The sequence below is a fragment of the Symphodus melops genome (genome assembly GCF_947650265.1).
Source record: "Symphodus melops genome assembly, chromosome: 6".
NCBI lineage: Eukaryota > Metazoa > Chordata > Actinopteri > Labriformes > Labridae > Symphodus > Symphodus melops.
This window is the reverse complement of record NC_136696.1, coordinates 8,451,291-8,472,979: the sequence shown is the minus strand read 5'-3', so window position 1 is coordinate 8,472,979 and position 21,689 is coordinate 8,451,291. Positions and strand designations below refer to the sequence as shown.

General features: G+C 39.2%; 1 protein-coding gene across 1 annotated transcript in view; it reads left to right on the top strand.

The window, feature by feature from the left end:
- Positions 1-21,680, top strand: part of necab2 (N-terminal EF-hand calcium binding protein 2) — a 122,317-nt gene extending 100,637 nt beyond the window's left edge. Inside the window, exons 10-13 of the mRNA XM_079347247.1 lie at positions 12,499-12,611; positions 16,423-16,500; positions 17,324-17,415; positions 19,036-21,680. Of these exons, the coding sequence (XP_079203373.1) occupies positions 12,499-12,611; positions 16,423-16,500; positions 17,324-17,415; positions 19,036-19,064 (312 nt within the window). The 3' untranslated portion in view covers positions 19,065-21,680. The remainder of the gene's footprint in view (positions 1-12,498; positions 12,612-16,422; positions 16,501-17,323; positions 17,416-19,035) is intronic.
- Positions 21,681-21,689: the final 9 nt, after the last annotated feature.

Genomic DNA, 21,689 nt, shown 5'->3' with positions numbered 1-21,689 from the left:
CATAAGGCTTCCCATTGTTTAACTATAGTCCTCTTTGTTTACAGAGTATTAAATTTCCACTAATAATAAGCCAATATTTTGACCAATGTTAAAAGCCCTTTGGGAAGACGATGGAACGTAAGGGACTCTCTGTTTATGTACCATTTATTCATTACTTTTCCTGCATGGTGCACAGAATGCGTGTAACTAACTAACCCCCCCCCCCCCCCCCCCCCCCCCCCCCCCCCCCCCCCCCCCCCCCCCCCCCCCCCCCCCCCCCCCCCCCCCACACACGCACACGCACACACACACACGCACACACAGAAAAGGCTTAGCTACATGTCTGTTGGTCCAGAGTCTGATGAAACGGGGATCTTTTCAGTGTGTGTCTTCTTGTTTGAATGGTGTCACTGTGTTCCATGAAACACCCTAATCTCTTGATGGCTTGTTTTTCTTGGCACAAGAGATTTTCTCTGTAAATTCAATAACTGATCCTATGTGTTTTAATCAACCAAAACCCACACACGCACTGCCTCTCTCTTTCCTTCTGTGTTTTCTCTCCCCCCCTCCCTCCCCCACTGTCTCTGCTGGAACACAATTTAGTCCACTTAGCCTACAAGGCTGACAGCTTGCTCACTCTATCTGTCCTGTGTCTTTGTTTTTATGGTGTGTGTGTGTGTGTGTGTGTGTGTGTGTGTGTGTGTGTGTGTGTGTGTGTGTGTGTGTGTGTGTGTGTGTGTGTGTGTGTGTGTGTGTGTGTGTGTGTGTTTTCCTCCTTCATATATTTTGCCTTATTCTTTATTGCCCTTTCTCTCATTTTCATACAGCAGCCAATTTCCTCTGAAGTCCCACTCAGGATGTGAAGCTCAAATGCTGTTATTATCATGATTATGTTATGCTGCCAAGTTCCTGGGTTGCAAGTCGTGAAATTGTATAGAAAAGGTCAAACCATTTCTTGTATGATTGGAAACAAAAAATCAAATTCTCGAGGGACAGCAGGCAATTTTTGAATGACTACTTGCAAACACTACCCATTAAAGGGATACTTCACCCGTTGAAACAGGAATCTGTATTGAAATATACTGTATGTAGTCGAAATGTGAAATACATTTTGAAGTTGGTGCCTTATTGAGTGCAGTCGCCCAGCTTTCCGTCCAAACTCTCCGTAACGTAAACCAGTAGAACACGCAAAAGCCTGACAAAAATACTACCGCCTCCACAAGGTTTGCACCGGACATCATTCACGCAAATTATCTTAGTCGATCACCAGCAAAACTCCCACAAACCAAACAGGCAATCTTTTGGATTGAACACGCAATTTAGTCCTCTTAAATTGGGATCTTAGTAAATCAGGCCCTAAGTGTCTTTTTGACTCATGTGGATAAAAGACACTTCCTAAAATGCACAGCACCACAGGCCACTCCCGCTGAAATGGAGGATTCTATAATGCATTCAAGTGGTGTTCTAAAATACACATGACACACCTGCTGTAAGAAGAACAACAACTCGAAAAACTAATAATTACTGTAGATGTCTGACTTACCGACTTGACATCAGAACTGCATCAAATAGGAGATGAAATATGTTTTGTTAAGGTGAGCATACTTTTTATTCATGTATGTATTGCACATGAACGTTTTGCTCAAATTGTAACTTTTGACAGCTTTTCACTTATCTACATCAAAACATCTACTCTTTGTGTTGTTAAGTACAAAACTGAAGTCTTGAACACACTCAAGTCGGAAGAGTGACTTCCCAACTTGGAAAGTTGAACCACCCGAGCACCACCTGAATGCAACATTATTTCCGGGTTATTTCCTGGCAGAAAACAGACTCTATGTCTGTGTCCATAGGCAAACAGTAAGAGCACCGACACCACCAGCCTGCCCCAGCTCGAGTTGTCAGCAGCCATGGCTCGCCGCTATATTGCAGCTGGTAGAAGGAGCCACGAACATCCAATTCGAGCACAAGACTTTCATTCACATCAGTTTGAAGTTGAAACATACTTTTTTCGTCATTCTTGGTTCTTCTCAGCCTTCTCTATAGAGTCTGTAGGTTCTCTATGATACCATGGTTTACACAGTCTCATACTGCTGGCACCTCTTTGGAAATTACCCGCATAGAGCATCGTCAGAACCAATCCATGAAAATCCAAATTTAATATAGTTATGGTTGTGCTTGTTCGGGAGTTCACTCCAGAATCTGTCTCCTCTCTCTTTCTGTAATAAAATAATGTTTTTCTCATGCTGTGCCTCCTTTGAAGTTATCTGGAGTCCCCAGGCGAGGCACGCCTTACCATTTGAAAAGCACTGCACATGATAAAATAAAGGATTATATTTACTCATATCACTCTCAAAAAAAGGACTTAACAGGGAGTGTTTTGTTTGAGGCTACCAAGACTCGCCTGTATCCAGAGAGGTTCACACAGCTTTTACTGTAGAAGAAAAACACTTTAATTCTTTACCAAATCTGAAACAGAGATAACATTAAATTAAAGTGTGATTTAAAAAAATATATATATCGAAGGGATTGTAACGTGTATGTAACTATGAGCTGTTGTCTCCTGCTGGTCATTAGAATGTTGTCTGACTTTCTACATTTGACCAGGTAACTACTTCTTAAGGCGCCCTACATTAAAAGAGCTTGAAACCTTGACGCAGCAAGTGGACACTTTCTGTTTCATAGAAGCACATGAGTGGGAAATTAGACGCATTAAAAACGGTGAATAGTTCTCTGTTCTCCTTTTAGTTGCAGGATTTTACAAAAAACAACTTCTTCTCTCACAGACAGTAAATGAATTTCACAGAGCTGGTAATTGTCTCCGCCCACAGTAAATACATTATAAATAAATACACTTTGTGCCGATATGTATTTATTGTCTTCCTATAGCAAACAGGGATGAAACAAAATGGATCACTGTATTTGTGGTCACTGTGCACATTTACTGTTCTCACAGTGCAGTTTATCTAACATAGGTCCATCCACTGTCTTAATCTGAGGGTGTTTGTGAAATTAACAAGCCATGCACCATGACGAGTTTTCATGGCTTTACTCTCTCTCCTAACTGCACTGCATCTCTCTTAAACAACAACAAAACTAGTTCAGTAAATTGCACCCCTTTAAAATAACATTGTTCTTATCTGCCAAAACAAACCTGATCTGAGGCAGTAAACTCCTACTCCTCGTAGCTATGCTGTTTTTTTTTTGTCCCTAGTTTATCCCGCAGATTTTAAGTCTTGAAAAAAGTTGGTAAAGCAAGAGGCAGAAATTATTGATCGATGTATACAGTCATCAAAATGGATTGGCTAGTTTTTACTGTATGCCTTACAATAAACTTACTACCTAAAAAAGGTAGTCATTGTATCTAAATAGCTGATTTAGATTGGAATCAATCAATGGAGATAACGTCAAGGAATACAGAGTGAGTCCAAGCATCATGGGAAACAAAAGAGAACATTACATGAATAGATAAACTTGCATCAGTGGAGCTCCAAGTCAAAGACGTGTGTGTGTGTGTGTGTGTGTGTGTGTGTGTGTGTGTGTGTGTGTGTGTGTGTGTGTGTGTGTGTGTGTGTGTGTGTGTGTGTGTGTGTGTGTGTGTGTGTGTGTGTGTGTGTGTGTGTGTGTGTGTGTGTTTGTGTGTGTGTTTGTGTGAGAGAGAGAGAACATATCAAAGAGATTGAGAAGACACATCATGCAGCTTCAGACAGAATGTATCAGTGCTGCTGAATGTGTGAGGTGAGGCATCTTTGGGAATAATTCAGCCGTTGTTGCTTTATCAGAACTTCTGTGTCAGCTCACATTTCAGTTTTTAACAACTCGATGGCTCCAAAATATCACCATGAGGAAAATGTGAACAAACAATCTACAATCTCTTGGGTATGAAAAATGTTTCGGGGAGTCTGCTCGGTATATGTGACTTTTTAGTGCTGTCATATTTTTGGTAAGTGATTTCTCCAGTTAAAGACTTGTTTTGTGAAATCTAATTTTAAACATCAGTTTGCCCTAAAGAGATTTGTTGTTCATTGATCTACAAAAATATGAATAAGCAGATATGCCGTCCCACAGCTCATTACTGCATTATGAAATCTCAAAGTGTTCAGTGCAGCCATTCACATTCATTCCACCAGGGAAGTTGGTCTGTTAATAATCGCAGCAACAGACTGAGAGATGCTTGAGGATTTGAATACACAAGATAACACGTGGGAGGTTAATAATACAACCAAACCCTCCCTGGTTGCATTAACTGCTATACTCTAACACTGGAGGTTTGATGCTTTTGCTTCTGGTTTTATGGTAAGAGCTGATTCTTGTATCCATACAGAAGTACCATGATGTAACACACAGAACGATATATATATTCAGTGAACCTGCTGTACATGTTTTTGTACTCAGGGGGGAAACCCTCAAAGGAAGGAAGGTTTTTATTTCAAGACGAGACAGTGGATACAGTCAGAAATCGAGGAAAGAGAAAGTAGGAAATGACATGTGGGAAAGGAGCCACAGGTTGGATTGAACCCGGTCCGCCCACTTGGAGGACTACAGCATCAGCATATGGGCCGTGTGCAGTTACCAATGGGCTGACAGCACCTCAAGATTAAAACATTTTAATGTGAAAATGTTCACTTGTCTAACCCATAGAGGATTATCAACAGAGTTTCTCACTCACTGTCTTCCACTAAGTCTGTATTCCAACCCACTTTCTCTACTTACTCAAATAGAAACTGACCACATTAATTTAATTGATCTTTACTAATTTGAGTTTTTACTCCTTCGTTGTTCCAACTCTTGAACCATCCACTCAAATGGGTCTAATAGCCTGGATAAGATGGTCGTCATAGTTGACATGGTGCTGATGGCCAAAACAAACATCTTGTTAGTGATCTGCTAAAAAGGCTCTCGCTTTCTTCTCTCTGCAGCAATCAGTAGAGTCATCCGTCTATTTTTGCAGCTCAAGGAGTTCTATGCAAATTCTTCCTCAGCCAATATAGCTGTTCTCTCTTTCCCTTTGTTTCATTACATGAGGGATTCCTTGAGCCAAGAACAAGGATGGTGTAGAGCAGAAAAGAAGAAAATGAGGATGGAATAGGAAAAAGAGACGATATAATGATTAAGGAAGAGGGAGAAAGAGAAGCAATTTACCACCGTGGAAAGGGGGGGGGTGAATATAAGGATGGCAGAATCTTGTTGGAGAAAAGGCAGAAGCAGAAGGCTGCAGAGGCTTGAGATGTCACAGAAACAAGAACTAGGGCACCGAGGAGAGGTGGGGGAGAGGAGGAGACAGTGTGGGAGAGTGTAGGGGATGATGAGGAGTCGCGAATAAGAAAAGGTGCGAGGAGGAGACCTGAATGTGGGGAACTGGTATTTCCCAGTTCCCATGGTAACGCTCGACTGATCACCCCCTCCTACAACACATCTTTCTGCAACTTCCATTTGCATACCCAGTGGGATAACATTCTACACTATATACAGCATGCTAAGTACACTCGCATTTATTCAGTACAGTAACACACACAACAAACAACCACATTTACTCACACACCTGCTTAGCACATACAGAATAGTGTAGGACAATGTGTCCTCGATAGATGATGATGATGATGCAAAGTCTCATCAGGGGTGGTTGGGGTGGTCACAGATGTAGACAGAGAGCGATCGAGAGAGAGAGAGAGAGATTTACATTTGACATACTTTGAGTTCACTCTCAATTATCGAGTATAGAGTAGAGTCCTTACTGTAACTACATCAGGGTTTTGATGCATTGTCACACTAAACATAGGGTACATGATTTATACACATACATTATTCAAAATTTCCCTTCTACTCAAATCATTTTTTTTATAGAATTGCCTCAAACATTATATTTGGATACAATTGGGATTTTAAGAAGGAGCGAATAAGTGAAATGTAAAAAAATCTTTTTAGCGGAGCACTTGTTCTGCTTCGTAGCAGCACTTGAGTATATAAAAAAAAAGTTGTAGTTAAAGATGAAACATAACTACCTTTGTAAATGTATAACCTCTTTTTTTTCTGCTGGACCTGAAAATTAAAGAGGTGAATGAGGAAAGCGCTCTATATATAGCAGCCAATCAGATCTTCTCCTGGGAAGTCATGACACCCTTACACTAGAGGCAGTGTGGGGGCGGAGCTGTAAAGGGGCATAAAAGGAGAGGAGAGTATTGTTTTGACATACAGCAAAATGTCAAAACAATATTATCCACTCCAAGACTGTATTATAGACATCTTATTGTTTACATTTTTTCTAGAGCCTGGCCGGTTAATTAAACAGCCGATATTACCTTATTCAGTCACTATCAGTAGCGGCTAATTTTATCACAGATGTAGGTTGATATTAAATTTTTGATGAAATAGTATCATATTTGTATTTCATTGTATTAAACTGGCATTTCTCTTTCACCAGCAGAGTGTCCTATAAATATTTCAACAAACATTATCACTCTCTAGTGTCAAGCGTTGTTACACGTTCATGCCCAGCTACTTTCCAGTTGAGGGAACATCTTGTCTTCGTTAAATTTGATATCTTCAACACAATAAATATGGAAATGTATAGCTATATTTCTTTATAGATTCCATAGATCTAAGACAAAAGCTGATTTAGCAGTATCAGGGTTTTTTTTCACCCCAATATCGCTACTGTTATTAGTCCTAATGTTTTGTTTTTTTATTTATTTCATAATTTTTATTTGAAAACGGTTCGGATGAACTGTCATCTACTGGAGCTTCTTATCTTGCTGGTACTTTCAGAATGCCAGTAACATTGCACATATTCATAAAATTGTATTTTTTCATTTCGATTTTTAAAATGAAGTCAGTGTTATAAAATGGACAGGATAAAGCAAACGTACTCATCATTTTTACAGAACTGCAGTGAAGAATCCTGATGGAGCCAAAACGAAGATAAAAATCATTACTTGTGTTCAATCCTACAATCAAGCCTTCAGAAATCTTTACAACATGTTGATAGTCACCATTGTCCAATAAACAGAGTCACAGCGCACTATAATTATATACACAAACACACACTGCAATAATGTCCTCTCTGGGTGAAAGATTAACCACTTGTAAAGTTGCACATGACGCACAAACACTGGTGGAGAATAATCAGTATTTCATATTATGACGGATAAACATGGCTCATCGATATAAAGGAAATTAACTGCTGAGTCTTGTTGGTCTTTGAGCAGAATCCTTGCTCAAAGACCATCACTGGCACAATTGTTGGCATTTTTCCGAAAAGAAGATAACGTTAAACAACAGTAATTATGAATGGGTACATCTAAAACACAGACAAAAGTGACCCATTAGGGGAAATTGTTGATGCCACTACAAGGTGCGGTTTGAAGCGTCACGTTTATTTCTGTTACCAAGCAGATGAAGTATGCCCTTCATATACTCTGAAACATGTTAGATGAAAATGCTTTTAGCCATTTAATTCAGGAAGTCAGCAATCAGGAAACACATCCTGGCAGAAACAAAACGGCTAAGTAAAAATCCTGTCTTGCATTTCAAAGCCATGCATTTCAATAAATTATTAATATTCATCAAAAGGATTCCACAACATAAATCAACAAATCAAAGTGAGATGCCATATCCCTCTTTGTTCTGCCAATGCAAGTCAATCAATACTGAAAGTACCAGTGGGTAGGGGCATGTCCATACTTTTTGAACTGGGGTGACCTAACCACTGGAGGACTTACTTAGACTTATATAGTAGTTATATTATAGTATAGGAGTTGCATTAGATTGAGCCATGCTCCCCTTTGAGAGGCTTAACACTTCATCATTTGACACCTGGTGTAGATTTAATTTTCAGCCTGACGTTTACCTGGATGTCCTCTTACAAAATAAGCCTGCTTTGCAAACATTATGTTCACTTTTTTATTTTAAAGGAAGTAGTTACACACAAATCACGTAGGTGCAGGGCAGTGCATGAGCAACAGATGACTGGCACATTTGCGAAATGTTTTAATCAATTAAAATGTTTCTTTGACATTTGAGCAAGTGTGTTAAATGTTACATTTTGGCTACAGAATGTTTTACTTTACTGAAATGAACCATATCAACAGGCTATGTATCAAGCAGGGTAGGTAATTTTCTCCAGATACACTTTTTAAGATTTTGGTTAAAATTGTCTTAATTAATAATTCATGTGCTCTGAAAAACAAACGAAAAAAATCTGTCATCTGTAGCAGTTGTAAAGAATTCGACTAATGTCGGCACTCGACTACGTTTTATAAACCAATCAAACCTCAAAGCATGAGTTTAAATCTGCTCCTGGACTAATGGGGCTTGTGCATGGAAGTGAGGGGCGTGGCTTTTGAGGGAGCACAGAGGCGAGGGGGGTGAGTGAATACGGAGAAATGATACTACTTTTCGAAAATCACCTACCTTTAACAAAAAGGATTTTTATAAAGCTTTCTACCGAAAGATTACTTAATGGACTGATAACAGTCAAATCTTTAATATGAATATGAAAGTAGAGTCATAAACTGCTTGGATTAGCCTGGTTAAGGATGGTAAGCTTAAGGCTACAATCAGAAAGTAAAACAACAATGAGCAATCAGATATGCAACCTATGCAGAGTGCAGCTAAGCTGACTGTTTCATGGCCGTTCTACTGTAAAAACAAAAAACAACAACAAACAAGCTCATGTTACGATCTTTAAAATAATTTTCTATTCCTTTACATTCAAGAATATTTTGGATGAACAGAATCATATTTTGTTCATGCATGCTCTCTGTCTGCTTATTTATCCGTTTTTTGATGTCATATGAAGGTATGGCCTTTATCTAGTTACACTCGTGTTATCTGTCTGTGTTCTTTTGCTCAGCTATATTCTCAGGCCATTAGGATGGATATACTTTGTGTGTTCCTCCTGTACTTTGAGGGCAGGCTCCTTAACTAGCCATGTGTGAAGATTTTTTTCCTGTGAATGAAGAGCAGAACTGGAGAGTTAGAGGCTGCTGATTTATCCCCACTGCAGGGCCATGGTGTCAGAGGAGAGCAGATGTAAATTAATGGAGTGCTAGTGATTAGATTAACAAAGCCTGCTGGGCAATGTGGTGTTTCTAATTCAGTTGGTTCGGATGTGTGTGTATTTGTGTGTATTATACAACTGTCAGCCTCTAACACCATTGTAGGTGTTTGACACATACATGCCCATGGAACTATTGCCTCATAAATAACACAAACACACATAAAACACACAGCTTTGCTAACAAACAGCCAGGTTTTAATTCTTACAGCTTCATTCTGCAATAAAACCATTGACTCATGACAGCAATTCAGTTAATGGCAGGAGGTAAACAGTGCTGTCAAGGGATAAACAGTCATTACACATCAATTCAATGGGATAAGGGCACACTAACATACAAGTGGATGCAGATGTGTTGAACACTTAGGGCTTCTGTCTGAACAAGCTGCAAGGCTCTAGTGAATAAAGCTCAACGAAGTGGCCACTTTTATTCGGATCAAGCTAGCGATTTCTGTTTCCGTACTCGCTGCATATTCTTATTTCAAATGTCTTTAGTGAAAACAGCAAAGAAAGCCTCCTGTGTCCAACCACCACAAACACAGGAAATATAATTGGTAATGTTTCTCAAGGAGAGGAAGTGAAAGATTTAGAACCAGACAGTGAGGTGAAACAGCAACCAACAGGGGATACTTTCCTCCCCCAAAAAAAGCTACAAACACAGACAGACCGGCAGTGGATTCAATAACGATAAATGAGACTTTATCACATCTGTATTCAAGAGGGAAACCCAGAGTGAGGGCAGAGAGGGGGGGCTTAGACAGAAGAGTTGGAACAGGGTTAGTGTAAGGTGAAAGGGAAAGGAAAGGTGAGGAACAATTTAAGTAAGAGGACGAATATAAACATTCTGTTTCACTAACTCTTGTTGGTTGACTTTGAAATAGTTCACAGTTCTTAACAATTCCCAAAGTCACCGCTATAAGTTTAAAACCTTATCTTACGTCAAGTGGAATAAGGCTCATTGCCTGGCTAAGTTCTTGTCCATTTGTATGTGCTGCTCCATAATTATTTTTCCACAGCGAGCACCGCAGTCCGTCTCTCTCTATTTTTGAGTCTATTTTCGTTGGAGTACGCTGTAGACGCGTGTCAAGCTAGACAGAATAGAATAACCCGAACAGAAAGTCACACAAGGAAACACACAAAGTATCCTCGTCAATTTTGAAATGAAATACAATATACAGACGCACTGAATGAACAACAAAGCAACCGCAGAAAGACAAATAAACATTTTTCTGTCCTTATTCCCGTGTTATCTTGTAGTTCTCCTGTGATGTACAGCCGCTCATGAAAGCGCTCTGCTGCGCTCACGTTCCAGAAACGTCCAAATGGCAGAAATGAATGTGAGTCCACTGCCCCACTGTCAACAAATGAACGATTGGACCAATTAAAAAAAAAAAAAAAGGACAGATAAGATCTGGCCATCATTATCTCCTCATTCTGTTGGTAATCCACTTTCAGCCCTGATGATATGTATTACCAACCGGGATGGAATAAACTTTGAAGGGCTTACAAATGAAACAGTAAATAATAAGTTATGACGATAAGGAAATCTGTTATGCTTTACAAAGGCCACTCTCGTCATTCTTTGGAAGAGCAACATTGAAGGCAAGATGGTGCATTACAAGTTACGCCAATCAAACAAAATATCATAGACTTTCTGTTTCCCAGTTAGGAGCTACAATATGTTTGGCTAGGCATAATAAGGTACAGAGTAACGGGTATTTGAAGGAGGGGATTCAACCTATACCTGCTTTTGACTGTTCAGTCAGTCATACTCATATGCTTCAAGTAGTCTGCCATCATGTCCGTGCCTAAGAAATCAACAACAGTATACACTTCAAGGCCTAATACAACATGTGACTCACCTCCAGGGTGCTTTAAAAGGCTGATGTTTTATACTTTTTTGTGAAACCTGATTGGTTGATTTATAGATGGACTAGTATTGAGAGGTAATGTAAAAGGAGGCCATCCTACTGATGCATGTACAATTAAGAGATATACTTTATTTGATTTATAAAGGGACCATGTATAATATTTAACATAAATGTTGTCATTTGATGCATTGTACCAGAATTATCTATTATTACTATGATCCTACTAATAGACCTGTACAGAGTAGTCATCACAGGTTGCCTTAAATTGATGTATATGTATGTATGTATGTATGTGTGTATGTATGTATGTGTGTGTGTCTGCATTTGTGCATGTAAAATTACACAGATAGAGATTGATTAACAAAGTTGACAGGATGATCTGGATCAACGGCCTTCTGTGTGTGTTTGCACATCTGTGTGTGTCTAAGTGCGTGCGTGCGTGTGTGTGTGTGTATGGCTGTGCACATGGATGTGTATTGTGACGTCTCAGACACTGCTGAAGTTATCTAGGTCATAGTGCATACATTTTTAATTGTTCTCTGCTACAGAAACACTGGCACAAAAAAAGCTGAAGATTTAAACCATTGCAGCAGGAGTTCTTTGTTTATAGGATTTATAAGATTGGATTTGCAAAAATTAATTAAAACAAGACCATTCTCAAATTGAACATTACTTACTGGACAGACATGCATACACACTCCTTGTGATATAGCTTCAGAGAGATTGCCGATTGCGATGTTGGAGGCATAGCATATAAGCCAAGGATTTTAAAGGTCTCACAATACTCTGTTTCTGTAGGTGCTTTTATAAAGCTGCTTTGCTACTGAGATTACAACAGAAAGCAAGCTTACCACTATATAACTAACTTGAGCTTCTGCTAGATGCATTTGCAAATCAAATGTGAGGCAGATTGAAAGCTGTTCACTTTAAAGTTTTAAGGTCAAACACTGAGGCAGAAAAATCTATCAAAAGTTGTGAGGTGACATGAGCATGATTCAAGCCCACAAACACACACACAATAACAATGATGTGATGCCAATGGTTAACAGGTTCACAGGAAGAATGTTTCCGATCTCAACACTGACATCTTGTCATGTTTAAACTAACAAAATAGTGTTTAAAGAAAGAATTATATGACTTTTTCATCCAGTAGATATCGCCCTTGAGCACCAGCATTAAACCAAAAAGCAGGCTAATGGTAGCCCTCTTTAATTTTGCTGGTTTCACATTGCATGTAAATGTACATAAAATGACCATGACCAAAAAACTCTTGCGTGATATTCAAATAAGGAATGAGTACAGTATTCTTCTATTCTACAGTCCCTCACTTAAACAGCCGGCCATCTCGTCCATGTAAATATGATGTAAATACAGCTCACAAAATATCACAGACAGTGGGACTCGGGCGTCACACTCTCATTGTAGACCGTTGGCTATGATGTGTAAGCTGATAAAGACAAAAAGGCTCAGTAAAGTGTCATTTATTTACTGTTCCTTATAAATATTGCTATTTATATTGGGCTAACTATAGATGCCTAAAAATATCAGTAGGCTACAAAGCTAACCTCCCTCTCTCTCCCTCTGTCTTTGCAGTCCTTGTTGCTGATTCGTCAGGAGATGGTGGTTTCCCAGAAGAAGCTTGGCGAGTTTTGTGAGGCTCTGAAGCAGTACTTGAAGAATGTCTCCACTCAGAGAGACTGCTTTCAGTAAGTCTCGGCACTGATTCCCATTTTCACAACTTCTCTGCTGGGCTCTGCAGTTGCAGTGTGCAGCACCACAGCCCTAATCATGATGAATATTTTATGTTTCTCATTTTGAGTGTCAGGACCTCAATGCTATCTCACTTTATTAGGGAGTACCTCACATGTTTCCTTTGTTGGTTCTGGGTTGTGTCAGTAGTTTTAGTGTTCATGGGCACAGCACACACAAACACCTCTTTGGTGGGAAGTGGGTATTTTATCATTACCTTTCAAAAACATGAAAAAAAAGCTGCTGTTCCCAGGGGGTTCGTATCCGTAGGATTAATTTCACAGCGCATACACATTGCAGGTAAAATGTTACCTTTAATATAATCTTCTATATATGCCGCCCTTTTATAAGACTCCTGTGCCTTCCCCCTTAGAGCCTCAGGGTGCTGTGAGTGAGTCTAATATCCGGAGAGACTCAGAATGCTATGTGCTTTGTACTGCACCATATTCTGCACAAGCCCTTAGCAAGACTCAAAGGGTCTATCTCTGCTGCTTATTCTGTTTGTTTTATAAGTTTCTTACGCAAGTTTCTTCAGCCTGTAATTTGGGGAAAATATTCTGAAATACTCTTTTACGACAAAGTTTCCAGATTTTTTGATTTTATAGTTTAAAAAAATGAAATATTCCATTCTGTTTGATTATTATATGACATTATAACTCTTGTGTTTCCCAAAATAAAGTTAAACAAGCACAGTCCAGCAGAGACAGGACAATATTATTTGGAGTTGTGTTTTTGACTATTTAAAAACACTTAAGGGCTAGGTCATTAGAAAGTTCAGTTTGAGTCTGAAAAGATCACTCTGTGTGCTGAGACTGGCCTACACTGTAACATCGTGGTCCTTGAAAACAAAACAAAATAATATCTACACAGAAACGTGCTAGAGGGGTCTAGTTGGAGATTGGGAACAATGGGGTGTGGCGATGGGGAAAAAACCTATTTAATGCTGCCAAAGCAGGTGCTTGTACTACCATTTAGACTAATGTGAGGTAAATTCATGCAACGTCTTTCTATTTGTGCCAAGGCACTGGAGCACGGTCTAGAGATCACAATTGATATTGTCTAAATTTTGGATGCAAAAAAAGGAATGCGTCCACATTGTTTCCACCAACATTTTTCTCCTGACCTCCCGACAGAAAAGTAAAGCTGTAGCTTAAAATGATGCAGCTGGCATCACTTTAATCTACAGCTGCAGAACAAAACTTGTTCATCTGGTTGAGAGATGTTGGAACGTGAAGAAAGGGCAAAGGTTCCCAGTCACAGTAAAATGTTGTTAATCTTTTTGGTTCAGAAGTGATCTGATGCCTCAGGCTCACACGGTTATAAAAAAAAAAAGTTGGTCACATGCATCAGTGGTTTACTGAGAACCATGACTCTACTAAGGATGTCAAGAGAGAAAAGGCTACATTCAGTGAAATTTAGATTAAACATCTGACCTTTGAAAGTCTATGATACAAAACCTATTTTGCTGTGGTGAAATTCGAGCAACTGGCTCTTGGAGTATATCACCTGACCTCGGCAACAAACATTTGTTTTTACATTTAACCTTTAATAAGAAAAAAAACATTGCTGTTTGTCAAATTGTGAGATTGTATTTCTGCTTGTGTCTCTTTGAAGTTTAACAAAATCTGTCCTAAGTATATCCCAATATGACATTATGGGGATGTCAGTAGTAAGTGCACATGCCCTAAGCTCAAGCTGTTTTCAAATCTGACCTGTAGTTCTTTTCCTACAGGACTACCCCTCTCTCTCTGTGTCCCTGATTTCTGACTCTATCTTCTGTCCTGTCTCTACAGTAAAGTTATACAAAAAGCTGAAAATATAAATCTTAAACAAAAAGAAGTATATAGTGATTTCCAAAGCCAGAGGTATATTAAATCAGGAGACATGTCACCACCATGATTCAGTATGAAACACAGAATCATAGGTGTGTGTCCATTGACTACTTTTTTTGCACTTGCAGTGCTTTAGTCCTCAACTTTAGAGCTCTTACTGTTGCTGGGTTACAAAAGTCTCAAGGCACTACCACTTTGATCATAAGGTCTGTAATGAATTGCTTAAAAAGTGGTTCTCCTCCAGCATCCATAGTTTTTATCCTTCTAGCTACGTTGTGGATTTTAATATAGTTTTTTTTTAGTTGTTTTTTTTAACAACATTAAAGCTTCTAACCAATTACACTGATTACTATCACCGAAGTTTTGACATTTATGTTCCTTCAGGATTTGTAACCGAATGCATTTTGTCATGTTTTTTTTCTCTCTTTCATTTGACATCTTCTCAAACTTTAAATTATAAAGTTCTTTTTGTTTTTGAAGTCTAAATTCTCATTTGCGGCAGTTGTACTTTGTGTTTAGTGCTGATAAGGAAAAATGAACACACTAAACCTAAACGGTCAAAACGTTTATATTTGCTTCATATCATATCAACAAGACAAATTAGCCCGAGAGGAAGAAATCATGCTGATTAAAGATAATAAAACTTACGAATGAAAACGCAGCTTGCTTCTGTATTTAAAGAGTTTATGTGGACTTTTTTAATCTGTAACTTCATCCATCTGTTTTCAAACACATTTAAATCAACACAACTGTGACTGATTTTCAAGGTCTTCAATAAGTCACACAGGCAGTCACACATTCTGCACTGCTTCACACTCTCGCTCTTATATGAAAAAACATGTATTACATGATTTAGCTATATGGTAAATAAAAGGCAGACAAACTGGAAGAGCCCTTCAGGTGAAACACTTCACTCATCAAGATGATGTATGTGATTCATTTTTTAGTTTTGTTCATAGCTAGGATTACTGTACAGGGGTTTCTTCCCAGGGTTGAATGAACCTTGTTACTCTCCTATTTCTAATTGTGGTCGCATCACAATGTGTTTAGCTAGCTGAACTGAATAATGCATGAGGATGCAGCTCTGTTCATGGAGGAAGTCTGCTCATTACCTCTCTGAGGAGTCGTTTCTCCCCTGTGCTCCCTCTCTGTCTTTGTAACACTGCATGTCTGTCCTTCTCTCTCTTCCCACTCCCTCTTTTAATCTTGCACAATCGAACGGTATAATACATAAAGTTTATTTAGTCTTTGTCTCCCAGCTCATTATCTTTTAGGGCCACTGTTTGATTACATGAACAAACACTTTATTATATCCGCCAGCAGAGAGCACACAACACAAATTATTTCTCTCACAGCAGCGTGACTAGTTGAGCAGCAGCCTGTCCCCCTAGTGCCCTCCTCAGGTCCATGCATGAAGTGCCCTTTGGACGGTGTCAAGAACACTAAAGTAGATTGATTAAAGCTTATGCTAACATTAAAGATGAGCAATTTGATTCGATAAGTCATTTGTCTCGATGCAAAAGAAAAAGTGTGTCGTGTTGCTGTAAGCCTGCTATGATTAATAAAGTAATTAAAGTAATAGCACAGTATTCTTAATTAAATTTATAATGAAATATGGCACTATAGTTGTGCCATTTCTGTAAAAAGTTGAAATGATCCAATATTGAATTTCAACCTAAAATAAGCCTTTGTTAATTATAGAATGCACTCCTTTATTACACTGCTGCTTTCAAAGTCAACATTTTGGTTTAAGACTTGTAACCACATTGTTTGATCTTTTTGTATGATCTAATATGTTTCTTCTTGTCATCCTTTGCCATCCATCTACTTGTATACTTTGTCCTCCCTCCATAATTCATCTATCACTCTGTTATTATTCTCCCCCCTTACTCATCATGCACTCCTTTACAATCCCATCCTTCCCATTCTGCTCCAGTGTGACTGCCGTGCGCCTGCCGGACGGTTTATCCTTTGTCGTGTATGAGTTCTGGGATGGAGAGGAGGAGTGGAAAAGGTAGGTTTTTAATCACATATTGATCCATGTATTAGTGGTATTACAACCAATAACCAAATCAGCAGTGGGAATGAAGCATCCGCCAAGGAAGGCCCATTGCTGCATAAAGCTTCATTCCCAATGCTGATCAGTTTCAACGTATTTAAAGTCTTAACTGAGTATGGCTGTTCATTTGGTTCTGAGAAAGCCTTTAGTCAGCACTCTGGGATCTGTGAAAGTTTTGTGGAGCTGAGCATGCTGTTCTTTACTGTCATTGTTTTCATTGATTGCCAAATAAAGAGGGCACCCACTTTCTTCCATTACTGTCATGAGCTCTGTTGGAAAAAAAATTCCTCCATCCACAATTAATTAGCACTCTTCCGCCATTCACAATCTCCCGACTTGCAGAAGCACTTGAGTTGCGACAGGTCATCATGATTTAGTGATGGTGCTGGTGCTGGGCTGCTGATGTAGCTGCCTGCTGATGTGAGTTTCTGCTCCACTGCTCACAGCATCCCACTGCCATTAATATTTCAACTTACAGTAAAGGCTGAGGGCCACGCTAAGCGCTTGGAGGCTACATGTGCTTACATATTTTCTATTTTTCCTTATATTTGTTTGCACAAAGCAAGATACGGAAAACATTACGATATAGATTGGAATTATTGAAGAATGTTTTACTTTACGCTTAATCAGACAAGAGCAAATACAGTAAGGTAAGATACATTAAAAGGCTTTGTGTGATTGCAAAAAGGTGGCTGAACTTTATTTACAGTGTTTAGCTTTGTGTGTGTGTGTTTCTGTGTGTGCGCTCTCTCACCTTCTGATCTTCTTCTGATTCCAGGCACCTCCAGTCGGCCGCCAACAAAGCCTTTCAGCATGTGAAGGTGGACACACTGTGCCAGCCAGAGGCCATGTCCTCTGTAGCCGTGCCAGGTTAGTTATTGAACACGGCAGAATAAAGAAAGGGCCTTTTTTGTTTTGTTTTTTTATTTTTCTTGATGTATTTGGGGAGATAGATGACCAGCGTTTAATGTGATGACACTTGAAAAAATGGTGAGACAGGACTAACTCTGTGGTGGGAGGAAGTACGCTTAATTAAACCAACCTGGGTACTAATACTTCATCCTTTTGCATTTTGTATCATTAGAAACCTGGTCGAATTTTTGGTTGTACCACCCACCCTCATTTTCCCCTTAGATTGAAAAGCTCTATATTTATCTTGTCTGAAAAGAAGATTCCAATGAAGCAAAAATTGTCATTTTGCATCTTCGGAGGCTGCTTTGGTTAGAGGAGGTGAATCTACATAGCTAGTTTCTCATGTTTTTGACCCACTGAAGCTACGGACCTTTCACAGATAAGAGGGCGGGACCTCACCGCCAGAATCTAAAAGGAACGTCCAGCATCTTGCTAGTAAGCTATGCTAACAGTCTCTGTGGAGAAAGCTGAGAGGAACCGACAATAGTGAAAAAAGTGTGTTTCAACTTCACACTGGTATGGGTGACGGGGATTTTTAAGTCTTGTGCTCAAAGCTGATGCTCACGCATTGGGAGACTGTTTCTTGCACTACTAGGGGGTGCAGGCCATACTGCTCCATTTCTAGGAAAGATCGGTGAACCATTCTTGGGGATAATTAGCATAGCATATGCCAGATTGCTTTTGCACTACTTTGAGTAGCTGTTATATTATTGGAGTGGACATGCAGCCAACCACACTCACTAGCACAATTGATGGATAGTGGGAGGGAGAAATACAGACAGACAGACAGACAGACAGACAGACAGACAGACAGACAGACAGACAGACAGACAGACAGACAGACAGACAGACAGACAGACAGACAGACAGACAGACAGACAGACAGACAGATAGACAGATAGATAGATAGATAGATAGATAGATAGATAGATAGATAGATAGATAGATAGATAGATAGATAGATAGATAGATAGATAAAAGGTTTATGGGGTATTCAGAGGCTTTGAGTAAAACAATTAATTTAATGAACCTCTAATTAAATTTTTGGTTTCAGATAATTAAACACATCTTAATTGAATACAAACAATAGAACAGATTTAAACAGAAATAAGTCAATAATTAACAGCCATATACAGTCGTTTTGTTAAATTACAATTGCAGAACTGAAGTGTCATTGTGTGCTCGAAATCTGGAGAGGCTGATAAGTGTTAAAGTCAGGAAGGCTGGCTGTGTAATTACTAAACGCTAAAAGCTACCTGGCACCATTTAAAAAGTCTGACACTGGCATGCATCCATGCTCCTAGGCGTAGGCTGTCAGGGACCTGAGGTGATGCCTGGAAGACTGCCATTTGTACTTCTTTTTTTTCTTGTCTAATTCTTTTTTTCATTCTCCTCCCTCTCTCTCTGTCTTCTTTCTTTCTCTGAAATGCCAAATTTCTCCTCATCTCAATTCAATCTGTTTCTATTCATTCTCTTGCTTGTCTTCCTGTCTGTTCTCTCCCCTGGGGATCACTTTTCTATTTCCATCTACCTTGCCATCTTCACTCTGACATGTCATTCTTCTCTCTCTGTTTGCAGCCGCCTGGTGCAGCGTGAACAAGGACTGAGCATGAAGATATTCAACAACACGCCAAGATTCCTGGACACTTTCCTCTTTCCTCTTGGAGCCCCCTCCCACCCAAAACCCTAGACCTGTACCCCTGCAATTCTACCCCTCTCACACCCCCCACCCCCCCCCCCCACCCCCCTCCTTTAGCCCTCACATTCCTCAACTTTTTGTAAGTACATGTTTACACAGTGAAAATGAATGGTGTCAACTGCAGTGAAAATTGAACAAACAGTGCATTTAACACTGAGAGATGACTGAAATGTAATCTCAACAGTGTTTTTCTGGATAAAGGTATTGGATTCTGTCATGCTCATGTTTCAAGTAGCTTTGAGCCACTTAATGGTGGAGTTTGTCATGTAGCAAGGACCCTGAAGTTGAGTTTTCATGTAGCAGTTAGTCAGTACGTTTACATTCACAGTAAAGTCGAACTAGCTTGATTGGGCCATTTCTATGCCAGACTGTCCTTATCCCAGTCTACAAGCACAGAGGGAGAATCAGTTTATGGACAAAAGTGTGTCATACTCTTCTACGACAACTAGTTACTATTGGACCTTTTCATGGTTAGCAAACAGCAAAGTGGTGGTTGCATAGCTTGTGCCGTATGTTGAGCGGTGAAAACAAACTTTACGGTTCTGTAAATTTTGTACGTGTCCATCACTTTACTTTTGGTTTAATTGCACCCTATCCCTCCAGCTTATGGTGATACCTGAGAGCAGAAGACACTGGAACTTTTGCAGGATTGTGCAGCACGTGCAGAATGCCTTGTCCAGTTTTGGCCCGATTGAGGCGTATACTACAAGAGTTATTTGATCTTCAACCACATTATGTAGATGTGTTTGTCCGACTCTGAGATATTTGATTTAATACCCTTTCAGTTACACTAACATGTTTACATGAATTGTCTAGTTTTAGTCAGACTTGGACATCACAATAAATCAACTTTTTCTAACTGCATGTAAACGTACTGATCATTTTTGGGTAGTGCATTTATGAATGTTGCTTTTATTTCCTCTTTGTCAGAGTAGAATTTACCACAGGTAGCTCATCTTGCAGTTGTTTCATTGTGGCTGCTCATTTTCTATTTGCATTCATACAAAGTGTTGTTCACGTCTTTGGTTTGTTTGTATTTGGACATTATTCTCACATGAGCCATAAACACCTTACATTGACATGTGGAGTATAATATGAGGACAATAGACCTACCTAGTTGCTAAATGAAGTTGCACTCTCAGGAAAACTGAACGCTTGAATTTAGCTAGAAGCATCTAGCTAACTTTCTCAGTCACCTAATTCCAAGTCACTAAAACAGAATAAAATAGCAAAATAAAGAAGACATTTGAAGCAGTCTGAGTTAATGCAGTGAGGCAGAGAACTAACATGATTCTTCACAAAGAAAAGCTTTCATTTCACATAAAAATGGCGCTGAGACGTTAGACTTGGGTTATTTCCTGTTCTGTCTATTATTGTCCAATGGAAGAGAGGTAGATGTAGAGTATCTTCTTGGGTAACAGTCCTTACACACTCTGTCAAAGAACCAGGGCTATGATTGTAACAGTTATTACATGCTAACAAGCATTTGAACCAGTCCTTGAATGTATGAAGACAGGTGTTATTTTTGAGAAAAATAACACCTAAAGAAAAAAAAAAACGTTTTTCTAATGTGGACATAGTATTTGAATTCAAATTTGAAGCCTTTCATTGAACAGGTAAATTTGATCCTTGTTTTTGGTGTGTGAGATTCAAGCACACATTCTACGTTTAATGGCTACTGTGAGAGTAATGTCTCTGATGCTATAGGAGCTTATTTAGCATGTGAAAAAAACATGTAGCCAACCATTAGAGTTAAGGATTTAAACCTCATTACCAATCTTTTATGTCATGAAACACTTTGGGGTCAAATGTTGAATCTCTACAGTGACAACAGGGCTGAGATGAACAGATGATTCAGCTGTAGAGGGATCATGAGTGACTTAGAAAACAGTCTGCTGCTACTTTGAGACAGAGGAGATTAAGTAGAGACATAAAGACAGCACCTCACTGTTCTCCATGCAGCTAAAGTTTGTTATATTTTTCGCCTTCAGTAAGTGTATTCTTTCTCTGAGTTGGCGATGGGTAGCTTATAGTAGTGGTGTATGTTTAGGAGAGATTGTACATATGAGAATGTTGTTCAGTTATGAATATATTTGTATTTATTGAAATCTTTAGTGCTATGGTGCAATTTTTCCTCAGTGGAAGTGGCAGTAGCTAATTAGGCATTGCAGCTGTAACAGTTTGTTTGAGAATCAGAATAACTACCATCAAAACTTTAGATAGAAACCCATCTAAATGACACTGAATATGAAGCCTTAAACATCATCACATGGAGGAGGAGGTTCTGAGGGGTTTTCTTCATAGAATGTGTTCTGAACTCCCAGCAAGTATCGGGACCTCTGAGCATTAGAGTACACAACACCATGTCTGAGTTGCATTGACACTTTGATGACACAAAGATCGTTTCACTATCACAGATCACCAGAAAAATCCTTGAATTTATAATAATCCTCCTTATAACTCAGCATACTGTTAGTGCAGTACCACCTTGGCATCAATGCGTCCCTCACTACATGCCTGAGCAGTGCGTTTT